General features: G+C 43.4%; 1 protein-coding gene across 8 annotated transcripts in view; it reads left to right on the top strand.

The window, feature by feature from the left end:
- The window catches only part of ST18 (ST18 C2H2C-type zinc finger transcription factor), a 215821-nt gene that overhangs the window by 178357 nt on the left and 24787 nt on the right, over positions 1 to 12677 (top strand). For all 8 annotated transcript variants that reach the window (XM_064170764.1, XM_064170759.1, XM_064170757.1 and 5 more), the window contains one exon: positions 5492 to 5737. In XM_064170764.1, the coding sequence (XP_064026834.1) occupies positions 5492 to 5737 (246 nt within the window). The remainder of the gene's footprint in view (positions 1 to 5491; positions 5738 to 12677) is intronic.

Genomic DNA, 12677 nt, shown 5'->3' with positions numbered 1-12677 from the left:
AAGAGTAGCAAGAGTAAAAAAATCAGATTAATGCTACCATAGAAAAGCCACATTTCCAGAGAGGTATAACACAGAAAGGTGATCTACCAAATAGCTCAAGATTAAAACTATGAAATTATAAATTAAGCAATTTGAAGAATGAACTTGTTCTGGAATGAGCAGTAAAATGGATCCTAAGCTTCCTCCATGAATTATCTATCAGCTGATACCTTGATCTTGCTGTTTCCAAAGATAATTAGCACCACATTAATGTTACATTATCTGAGTCATTCGACCTCTGCCTGGGACTGTAGTAAACTGTTCACCTGAATATAATCTTTGATCAGCCACTTCCCATGTGGTCATTACCCCAAACCAGTCTCCTTGTTGCATTTGATTTGCAGTTTATGTAGCTTCATTCATCTCCCATTGACGTCAACAGAAGGACTTCCCTGGAAGGCTTAGCCTACAGTTTCTAGCACTGTGCTAGGCTTGACATCCCCACCAGAACATCCAGGGATCTTCCCTGTTTCCAGTTCTCACCACATTCACATCTCACAGAGGTAGCTGCAAGCAATACAGTTTATCTGTATCCCCATCACTGCTGCTTGCCAAACATTTTGTTGACTGTTTTGGTGGGTTTCCCACCTGTTTAGACAAAATGGCATATGCACACCATGCCTTGAAAGAAAACAGAAAATGCCACTTGCTAAAAATGTTTAAAGTTCAAATTCTGTTTCTGAACAAAATTATGTCATCTCTCCCTTCTTGGATATTGATGATGGTGCTAATTACATCAATTATTTCAACAATGTAGTCAGTACACAGCACGTTTGTCAAGCAGTCCTTTATTCCAAATACCTTACAGCCTAAACACAGGAGGAAAAGGCAGCCAAGAATGTCACTAGGTACCATCCTGTTGCACTGCTGTGCATGTTGCTCCTTGAGTACATTCTTGGCTAGCTTTTTTTAATTTGTGAATTGCTCTGGGCTGAAACTCTGACTTCATTTTTGTCTCAGATGTTGTTGGGCAGTTGCAAGAGTTCTCATTTTGACAGAAATTAGTATTTTAATCTTCTGCAGAGGACCTTAATCGCTAAAATGGAAACCTGAAGAACTGAGGAGCAGGTGGATGTATTTTTGTGAGCTGAAGGTAGAAAAGGTTGTACTTTTTTGGGATGGTGTTACACCACGAATAGAATTCATACACATGGCGAGGTGCTAGTTTCAATGTTGCCCCCAAAACCAGAACTGAAGAGCAATTTTGAGTTTTCTGAATTAGACTGAAGTGCCAGTGGGAACACAAAATCATGGATAATGTTATTTCTTTGGACTTACTTGGTATTAAGTTGTATGCCTGATGCCAACCAAAGAAGCCATAAACCCCCTTCTGTTGAGAGATACAAGCTCCCTAAGGCCACAGGTTTGAGATAAGATTCATGCAGACACAATAATTCACTCTTTCTGATCCAGCTAGGAGATAAAGCTTAACTTGTAATCGTTACTAGAGACACACTGCAGAGCATTAAACGTTGTGAGCGATCAGATGGACCCAAAGCAGAAGAAAAAAATGCAGGAGTAATTTACCACAAAACCCAACATCCTTTATTGTCCTACTTCATGGAGTTCAGTTCTAAGCACAAGACTTAATAGTGTGCTAGAAAACATTCCGTGATATTTATGTCGTAACATAAAGAGGCTAGAAAACATGGAAAGTACAAGGCACTTGAAAAGGAGAGAGAGAGCTTTTTTTTTTTTTGCTTACATGTTTGTATTACTCTTGATTTGAGATAGATGTTCACAATAGAGTAGTACTTCTACCTCCTCTTTTCTCTGAATAGAACCTGGAAAAAAGAAAATTCACTTCAGTCATTTTTTCTCTCAGTTTTTTTCCTCTGGAATCCTTTTTCCACCTACTTGTTAAGGCTGTGAGAGTGATTACACTGTCACTGATATGGGAGTAGATAAGGAGTAACCTGAATTTGATGACTCTGTGTATCCTCTCACCCTCATTGACTTTTCTGCAGTGCTTCAGAGGATTTTTTTTCCCCTGGTTTGCACCATAAATGTACACTTACATAAATGTAAATAAGACCTACATCGGGCTCCAAAGTTTTACACAGCTGCAAACAAATACAAGTTAGGTGCATTTGCATCTTTATTTTGCTTCCATTTTCAAGGAAGAATGGGCAGAGCTTACATTGTTTTGGTAGCCACATTTAAATGATGTCATGAAAAATGGATAAATACAGGCCTGTTCACACATGCATTAGAGTCGTCAGTAATAAGATCTTGCCTTCACTGAGGAGAGCAGAGCCTTTACAAGTTAAGCATAGAAGTGCCATTTTCTGTCAGCATGTCACAGAACTGCTGGAGCATTGTTGTTTGGTTTGGGGTTGTTTGGGGTTTTTTTGCTGCTTGACATTTTTGTCTTTTTAGGTGGATTTTAAAATTAACATACAAACAGATTTGGCAAAACAAGCAAAGGAGACACATTGAGAGGAGGGCGGGGTGAGAGCAGAAAGAGAAGCAGGAGCAGTGTCTTTGACTAGCCTCTCTTTTTTACTCTGCCATTTGGAGTTTGCTAGGAAGGCAGCAAAGTGATAGCTCTTTCATACCATTCTGAACAAAGAGCCATGCTATAAACCTGTGATCCAGTCTGTGATGGGGAAAAGGGGATATATTTTTCCATGACTATATTTAATTGTGGTGTGCATCTGTGAGCTCACTTAAACCCCATCTGTACACTACTTCACAAACACAGAAATCAGCCTTCCCTGGTCAGAATTAGGTACGTGTTGGACAACCCAACTTCTACATGAATTTGACCAAAGTGCTGAGGAAGCTGGAAATGTCCACATTAGTAAATATTCTGCTTATCAGCTGGAGCTCCTTGGTGCAGCTAATGCTACCTGTTTCTCAGAGACAACACATCTCCTGATATTTTTCTACCTCCAGTTTTTCACCGAGGAGAGGACCTTGATTGGTTTGGGTCCTTTTTGCCATCGCTGTTGCCTTCTGAGTAGTCGATATTTTGTCAGTGACAGAGAATCTGCACTATTTATGGGTTTTGCACTATAAAACTACTGCAGCCCAGTCACATGGCTTCCTTTCCTAAGCCATCTGTCACAGAGGTCTGGAATTTTATGTGAATGTTGGTTGTGCAGACTTAACCCAAGTTTTTTTATTATGAAAAATGTCAGCAACTACAATATTTAGCATTTTACTTTACATTGGTCATTAAACTTGATTACTGTAGCTCTGTTTCATTGCTATAGTTACATATCAGCTAGGAAGCCAAAAAACACTGGGACAATCATGGCAGAGCTGTATTGTCAGATCCTGGAGCGTGTGCTTGGCACTTAGATAGTTAATATCTTGGATTTTTGTAACTAAGGTTTATTAATGTTGGTATAAAAATGTATTTGATATTATACAGATGGCATAAGATGTTGTGGTTACTAAGTTATTATCCAGGATAAGCTGCACTGTCAAATTCAGGGCTTAAAACTATCACAGGAGATTAAACTATTTACTAAAAAGGGGCAGAAAGATATAACCAAAGCGTCTTAGTATGAACATATTAGAAGTGTATTTACTTCCCATAAATATAATAAAACATCCCTCTCTCTAAGCTGTATGATTGGAAATGTGAACTTTGCTAGGCAAGGGGAAGAAAATATAAGAGGTGCCTGAGTTTCTGAATGAGGGACAAGCAGATGGCTCGGTGGTGCCTCGATCTAGGTGGGCATCTGGCTGAGGCCCTTGGGTACAAGAGGCAGTCAGGCTGGCTGAGGGAGAAGGCATAGCTGGGCCTGAAATTTTCATCTTCTACCAGCATTTTCCTTCTGATGAAAAAGATTTCATCAGACATTGTTCACCTTTAAACGAGTTACCGCTGGCAGCGGTATAAGACAAGGCTGCAGGAAGGAAGCTTGTGCCTTCAGTTCAGTTGGTGTGGCCATCTCAAGCATCCTCATAGGGGAGGAGCTCCCCATTTCACCACAACCCTTTCACATCCTCAAACAAGTATAACTTTCACTGCCCCATCTTTCACCATTGGCGGGTTGACTAATCACCCAGCACCAGCTGGTGGGAAGAAAGAGAAAGGGGCTCTCTTTGCTAGTGTTTCATCTCTTCTTAAGGAAGAGGAGGAAGAAAGGTGGAAGAACATACCTGGACGTACATGTCTGTTTTCCACTTACAACAGAGCATTTAGGTGCAGGTTAAGATTAGTAAATCTTAGTCTGGATTTATATGTCTGTCTCCTACAATTATACACCACCTAATGTATCTAGCCCCAAATGCCCAAGTAGCATCTGGGCCTTGTAGTGATGCAAACAAGATATAGTAGTGACGACATGAGACAGAGCAGCGCTAACTACAGTGTTCTACACGTTAGGTCTATGACCTTGTTATTTATCTCTATAGTCTTTGAATGTTTTCCACAGTCTTTCAGGGCAACATGGAACTTGACTGCCAAGTGCTCCTCCACAAGTCATCTCTGTCACCTTTTCCCCTACTTGACTTTAGTAACAATTGGCAGCAGCAAGGCTTAGTTTTATACTTCTACTCATCCCTCTATACAGAACAGGTCAATATGAACGGTTGCATATTGTGCCTGAGAAGAATTTTTTTGCTAGTGAGTTGCAATTAAAGAAGCTTTTTATCAACCCAAGAAGAGCAATATGTTCCTTCCCTTGTTCTTATACAGCTGAGCAGTCCTTTCCCCTTCTTGTGAGCAGGAGCTGCTGTGAGAGCTTTTCCCAGCCTGGAAAGAGAAGCCAGGTCTCTGCCCGGACTGTACAGACTGCTGCAAGCAGACTGCCCTTTGCTGTATTTCCTTGGTAGCAAAATTTTTTACATCACATACTGCACTTCTCCATCAGGGACAGCCTCCTGAGGCTCTCAGTGGTCTCAGTGCAGACCTGTGCCATAGTGGCCTAGCCAAACTATGACTAAAGCAAGATGTCATTTTTGAGAGATGTACAAAAGCACAGTGACAATTTCTGCTAATGTGCTACTTTTAGATGTATTTCTTCCCCCTCCTTCTCTCCCCCATGATGCAGATGTTGTAATATTTCTGAGGTGTGGGGGGAAGGGAGGATATCTAATAATAATGCTGCTGCTGACCTAAACAATGCATTAATGCTTTTAACTGTGAATTGGGGTCATAGTTCTCTGTAAGAGTGAAAAGATCAAGAAGATTTAAAGCTAAACTTTTTTTAAATAAAACTAGATTTAGAGTGTATAGGTTATGGTTTAGAGGCATCTTATTTAAATTCCACTTACTATGTTTAAGCTGAGATGCAGGGATACCATTACTGAAGCTACTCTTAAGTCTGCCTAAGAGTTGGACATTAACTGACATAAATCGAAAAGCTGGGTTTAGATTCAGATAAATGTAAATAAATCAGGCCTTGATATTTATCCTTTAAAAGCACCACATGGTTATGCTGCAGCCTCGCCATGTCCGTATCTAAACATGCCTCTGTTTCTTGTTGCATGTCAGGGAGCTGAGATAGAAGTGGATGAAAATGGCACTCTGGATTTGAGCATGAAAAAGAACCGAAGCCAAGACAAAGTTATGCCTCTCACTTCTTCCAGCACAGCACTTCCTACTCCTTCCTCGTCCCCTTTCAAAACAAGCAGCGTCCTGGTAAATGCAGCCTTCTACCAGGCTCTTTGTGAACAGGAAGGCTGGGATACACCAATCAACTACAGCAAGACCCACGGCAGGAAAGAAGAAGAAAAAGAGGTATTCTTCCAGTTTCTGGGTGGCTTTTCCCTTTGGATGAGTGGTCATCTGATGGTCTTTGGGATGCAATTTAAATGGAGTCAATGTCCATAGGTAGAGGTTGGTGAACACAGAGCTGACTTCACTGTCCTCTCAGATGTGGCACAAAAAAAACCCCCCATTCCTCACTTTAAAAGACTTTATTCTCAGAGCCCACTTCTGAACGCTTACAACTCTCTAAGGCAAGGAAATTCTGGATGATTCATGATCTAAGCATTTAAACACATGCTTACAGTTTTGCCTGGAATATTATTTCAGGCACAAAAAATGTTATTTTACATCTAACATGAAGAAACCTCTGTCAGCGAGTCTTAGATCTCACAAGTAAGCCTCATGGGCCAGAAATACAAAAGTATTAGGAACTCCTGCTGATTTTATCTACAAGTAGCACATCTGTACATCATTTCCACCAGTTGGGATTTTTTTAATTCATTTTTTTTTAAAATCCCATTAGAAAACAGCATAGAAAAAACTCAGATAGTCTCTAGAGGTGTCAACCTGTCGTAGGAAATGCAGCTGCAAGAGCAAAGATGAATAACCAAAATTTCAGCAAATATTTTTATGGCTAATCTTCTAAACCACCACTTCCAAGCTGATAATTGTATTGATCTGATTTTGTTCCTGGGTTGCTCTTTCAGGTCTGTTCATCCTGTCTTGGCAAGGTGGCAGCATGGTCTCCTTTCTTTGCCTTCCTTTCCTACTCTTGTCTTTTGATAGCAAGCCTGGCTTTATCTTTTTCTCTTGAGCCTAGTTGTCACAGTCTGGATTTCGTGCATTTTTCTTAGATCAGGAAGGGATCAGCAGCACCTTAAAGGCAAATTAGATAAAATCTTGGTAATTAACATAAACAAACCTGAGTGATAGCTTTCTGAAGCAGAGCAAAATATCTCCCACTTTGGAGTTTTTGTTTAGCTTCAAATGCATTTCATCTCCCAGTCTGGAGTTTTTGTTCAGCTTCAAATTCGTTTCCTCTTCCGTTTTGGAGTTTTTATTCAGCTTCAAATGCATTTCCTCTCCCAGTCTGGAGTCTTTATTCAGCTTCAAATGCATTTCCTCCCTGATTGGTTTTACATATCAGCTCACAGCATTTGAACATTATACTTTTAACAAAATTATCTTGTGTTCAAATATCCAAAGAGGCACTTGGAGAAGACACAAGCAGGTGTAAATCTACTTAGGCCTCTGAGTCCAGAAATATCTAGAAATGGAAGATAATTAAGTTGTGTGAAGAAAGAAAATCTGCCAGCACCTAGTGGAGATCTGTCACAAGACACTAACGCACTTTTTGCCATGCTAGGTTGCTTCTCCAAGGCTAAGTTGCCCTTTGGGGGCTGATGATGCTCCTCACCTCAGCAGTGAGAGCACGATCCCTGTATTGGGGTTTTGGTGTGGGTCTGACAAGAGGTGGTAGGCTGAGGGCTCAGGCTGTCCCCATCGATGCTGCATACCGAGCGAGCACATCCAGCATGGTGAGAAAAGCCTTGCTGCAGGGGCTCAGGCGGTGGCGCAGACTTGGCAAGGGGCCTGTTCTGCTGCTCCTCCTCCCTGCTGCCACCGCAGCTCAGCAGGAGCTGTGGCAGGAGCACCTCCACATCCTCCTCAAACCTTGCTCAGCTTTCAGAAGGCTGCAATGGGTGGCTATTTCCCCCTCCCTCGCTGGCACAGAAATCTGGAAGCATCAGCAGACTACCCAACAGGACATAAAGGTCTGCGCCCAGGCACTTTTGCTCCTTGCACTCAGTGGTTTGACACTGTGAGGTTTGTCCCCAACCAAGGATCTGGCCCCAGACCTCTGCTGTGAGCTTTTGTGATCTCAGGGAGCATTGACATGTCCAGTGATCTGAGGGCCAGAGGCTGTGTTTTGCAAATCAGAGACTGGCAGTTCTCCTGATGCAAAGAAAATGACTGATTATATCTATTTCTAATTCATTGTTATCTGGTTCATATGCACAACAGTTGCTTAATTTTGGTGGTAATTTCCAGAAAATATTGTCTTCCTCTCTCTCAGTGAAATAGCCTGTCCAGATGCCCCCTTAAAAAAAAGAATGAAAAAACCCAATCTGAATTTGGAAAGAGCTCAAAATCTCTCCAAAGGAAAGCGGCGAGAAATAACTGGAGCTGTCAGTTAGTTCAACTGTCAGTTCTCCAAAGATTTCGGGGTTTAAAAATGTTAAAAGTGCCAGATGCTATTATCTGTTATTCATGTCACCATTATGTTCTGGTCTTTGCTGGAATCAATATAAACTCCCATCTGTACATTGATGGAGTTTCACTGCTTGCTTACTTTCTCCAGCGTGAGTGCGTGAATGCACACACGCTCTTTGCAGAAAAGAGTGGAGTGTGCACTGCTTGGGCTGGCTTCCCTCTTAGGCTGGAGTTCTGTGTGAATGCACACGTGCTCTTTGCAGAAAAGAGTGGAGTGTGCACTGCTTGGGCTGACTTCCCTCTTAGGCTGGAGTTCTGTGTGAATACACACGTGCTCTTTGCAGAAAAGAGTGGTGTGTGCACTGCTTGGGCTGGCTTCCCTCTTAGGCTGGAGTTCTGTGTGAATGCACACGTGCTCTTTGCAGAAAAGAGTGGTGTGTGCACTGCTTGGGCTGACTTCCCTCTTAGGCTGGAGTTCTGTGTGAATGCACACACTCTCTTTGCAGAAAAGAGTGGTGTGTGCACTGCTTGGGCTGACTTCCCTCTTAGGCTGCAGTTCTGTGTGAATGCACACACTCTCTTTGCAGAAAAGAGTGGTGTGTGCACTGCTTGGGCTGACTTCCCTCTTAGGCTGCAGTTCTGTGTGAATGCACACACGCTCTTTGCAGAAAAGAGTGGTGTGTGCACTGCTTGGGCTGACTTCCCTCTTAGGCTGCAGTTCTGTGTGAATGCACACACGCTCTTTGCAGAAAAGAGTGGAGTGTGCACTGCTTGGGCTGACTTCCCTCTTAGGCTGCAGTTCTGTGTGAATGCACACGTTCTCTTTGCAGAAAAGAGTGGAGTGTGCACTGCTTGGGCTGACTTCCCTCTTAGGCTGCAGTTCTGTGTGAATGCACACACGCTCTTTGCAGAAAAGAGTGGTGTGTGCACTGCTTGGGCTGACTTCCCTCTTAGGCTGGAGTTCTGTGTGAATACACACGTGCTCTTTGCAGAAAAGAGTGGTGTGTGCACTGCTTGGGCTGGCTTCCCTCTTAGGCTGGAGTTCTGTGTGAATGCACACGTGCTCTTTGCAGAAAAGAGTGGTGTGTGCACTGCTTGGGCTGACTTCCCTCTTAGGCTGGAGTTCTGTGTGAATGCACACACTCTCTTTGCAGAAAAGAGTGGTGTGTGCACTGCTTGGGCTGACTTCCCTCTTAGGCTGCAGTTCTGTGTGAATGCACACACGCTCTTTGCAGAAAAGAGTGGTGTGTGCACTGCTTGGGCTGACTTCCCTCTTAGGCTGCAGTTCTGTGTGAATGCACACACGCTCTTTGCAGAAAAGAGTGGAGTGTGCACTGCTTGGGCTGACTTCCCTCTTAGGCTGCAGTTCTGTGTGAATGCACACACGCTCTTTGCAGAAAAGAGTGGTGTGTGCACTGCTTGGGCTGACTTCCCTCTTAGGCTGCAGTTCTGTGTGAATGCACACACGCTCTTTGCAGAAAAGAGTGGAGTGTGCACTGCTTGGGCTGACTTCCCTCTTAGGCTGGAGTTCTGTGTGAATGCACACGTTCTCTTTGCAGAAAAGAGTGGTGTGTGCACTGCTTGGGCTGACTTCCCTCTTAGGCTGCAGTTCTGTGTGAATGCACACACGCTCTTTGCAGAAAAGAGTGGAGTGTGCACTGCTTGGGCTGACTTCCCTCTTAGGCTGGAGTTCTGTGTGAATGCACACGTTCTCTTTGCAGAAAAGAGTGGAGTGTGCACTGCTTGGGCTGACTTCCCTCTTAGGCTGGAGTTCTGTGTGAATGCACACGTTCTCTTTGCAGAAAAGAGTGGAGTGTGCACTGCTTGGGCTGACTTCCCTCGTAGGCTGGAGTTCTGTGTGAATGCACACACGCTCTTTGCAGAAAAGAGTGGTGTGTGCACTGCTTGGGCTGACTTCCCTCTTAGGCTGGAGTTCTGTGTGAATGCACACACGCTCTTTGCAGAAAAGAGTGGTGTGTGCACTGCTTGGGCTGACTTCCCTCTTAGGCTGGAGTTCTGTGTGAATGCACACACTCTCTTTGCAGAAAAGAGTGGAGTGTGCACTGCTTGGGCTGACTTCCCTCTTAGGCTGGAGTTCTGTGTGAATGCACACACGCTCTTTGCAGAAAAGAGTGGTGTGTGCACTGCTTGGGCTGACTTCCCTCTTAGGCTGCAGTTCTGTGTGAATACACACGTTCTCTTTGCAGAAAAGAGTGGAGTTTGCACTGCTTGGGCTGACTTCCCTCTTAGGCTGGAGTTCTGTGTGAATACACACGTTCTCTTTGCAGAAAAGAGTGGAGTGTGCACTGCTTGGGCTGACTTCCCTCTTAGGCTGGAGTTCTGTGTGAATGCACACACGCTCTTTGCAGAAAAGAGTGGTGTGTGCACTGCTTGGGCTGACTTCCCTCTTAGGCTGGAGTTCTGTGTGAATGCACACACGCTCTTTGCAGAAAAGAGTGGTGTGTGCACTGCTTGGGCTGACTTCCCTCTTAGGCTGGAGTTCTGTGTGAATGCACACACTCTCTTTGCAGAAAAGAGTGGAGTGTGCACTGCTTGGGCTGACTTCCCTCTTAGGCTGGAGTTCTGTGTGAATGCACACACGCTCTTTGCAGAAAAGAGTGGTGTGTGCACTGCTTGGGCTGACTTCCCTCTTAGGCTGGAGTTCTGTGTGAATGCACACGTTCTCTTTGCAGAAAAGAGTGGTGTGTGCACTGCTTGGGCTGACTTCCCTCTTAGGCTGGAGTTCTGTGTGAATGCACACACTCTGCAGAAAAGAGTGGTGTGTGCACTGCTTGGGCTGACTTCCCTCTTAGGCTGCAGTTCTGTGTGAATACACACGTTCTCTTTGCAGAAAAGAGTGGAGTTTGCACTGCTTGGGCTGACTTCCCTCTTAGGCTGGAGTTCTGTGTGAATACACACGTTCTCTTTGCAGAAAAGAGTGGTGTGTGCACTGCTTGGGCTGACTTCCCTCTTAGGCTGGAGTTCCTCAGCGTTTTAACAGCATTTAGTTATAAGTCTGTGCAAATGGGAAAGGCAAAATTATACGCCAAAAGGTTGGACTCGACTAGCTGTGATGCTCGCCACCTAACAGACTTTCAAAAAGTGGGAAGTGCTAAAAGTGTTTTCCAAAAGGATTATCTCTCTCTCTCAAGCTAAATCTCTGTGGAAGCACAGGAGCCAAGCCAGTAGTAAGTGCAGAGGACTAAAAAATATTTGCCCTTTAGGTCTGACCTACTCGTTTCAGACAGATGCAGCCTCTTTTGGGCCACATGATGTAAGAGCCTAGAAAGGCAGTTTCCTAATTCCTTCGCCTGCATGCCCTTTGCACTGTCTGCCTTTCGCAGCTCCTACCCATCTGTGGATTTCAGGCTGCTCCATACGGTGCTAAGACAATGCTGAAGAAATCACCTGTTTAAATATCTGTGCTTCCTTCGTTCCTGGAAAATATCTCCAGGGCTGTTAACCAGGAAACTAATTGTATTCCTGCTTTGGTCCTTGTTAGAGTTTTTCCCTCCCTTTCATCAGAGCAATTACTGTGAAATCATGGCACTGTGTAAATAGGTGTGCAGCTATAGGCTTCCAAAAAAATGACATAACTTAGTAAGCCAGGGGAATTAATATTTGAAAACATAATGAAGTCTTTTAAAGAGAGACAATACAAATGCTGCATTTCTAAACCTTCTATTACTAGCCATGCTGGTGGCTGTAGATGTTCTCATGTCAACTTTCATCACAGAGTCTTTATTTTTTGTTAAATGGTTCAGTGGAACATCATTAAAGGAAGCTGTGACCTGTAATGCTGTAGCATTTTGTCAAGCCTTGATGTACATCATTCTCTCTGTGGAGCAGGTATCAGACAGTGACATGATGAATAATAACTCTCACACACAAGTTTCTGGTCTAGCACCAGCAAAAGACAACTTTCATTTGAGATAATGAGCCCAAGCTTTATAGATATGAAAACATTAATAAACCCTGCAGCACAAACAGTTGCAGCTTCTCTTCTCTGCTGCAGGTGCACCTGAGGTACACCCACACAGTTTAGGATCCCAGTGGGTTGTCACAGTAGCCTTTCTACCATCCTCTACACCAGGCTCCAATCAGCTGGACCTTTGACAAGAAGTGGAAGAGGCTAATGTTACACTGCCAGAGGGGAAACTGATAGACCAGGCTTCTGCAACCTCCATTACCTTAAGTGGAAACCACTTCACCTGTGGTTTTTGAAGGCATTAAGACATCTGCACACTTCCAGCTGGCAACTGGGAGGATCATTTTGTTGGTTTTTTTGGGGAGCTTTTGATTTTGCAGTGACTTACACTGGTGATGATCCCTGCAGGAGTTGCTTTAATAGGTATGAAGCAAGACAGGTCAGCACTTGAGAGGGACAGTCAGGAACTCAAATCCCAATCCTGCAGATTGCAGTGGCAAAAAACACCTCCATATGTCACTGGAACCAGGATTTGACTCAGTGCTGGAAAACTGTTTTGAGATTTCTTGAATCTTTAACAAAGCTGGCATTAATTTTTTCCCCTTTTGTTTTTTTTAGTATTTTAGTTCCTGTGCTTGGAGGACTTTCAACTATTTATTATCTCTTTATTAACATATTAGCAGTACCTTGAATTTTCTCTATTCCTCCTTATCTGAAGTCTTCCTTTAGAAATAAAATTCTAAAAGTCTGAAATAAATCAGGGTGGTTTTTCTTTAAATTTAAACTAATTATTTGATAATTACTTTGCAGACTGTTTAGAAAAGATGA

The sequence above is a fragment of the Pogoniulus pusillus genome, chromosome 34 (genome assembly GCF_015220805.1).
Source record: "Pogoniulus pusillus isolate bPogPus1 chromosome 34, bPogPus1.pri, whole genome shotgun sequence".
Lineage (NCBI taxonomy): Eukaryota > Metazoa > Chordata > Aves > Piciformes > Lybiidae > Pogoniulus > Pogoniulus pusillus.
Note: the sequence above shows the minus strand (reverse complement) of the source record. Positions and strands in the feature narration are given on the sequence as shown.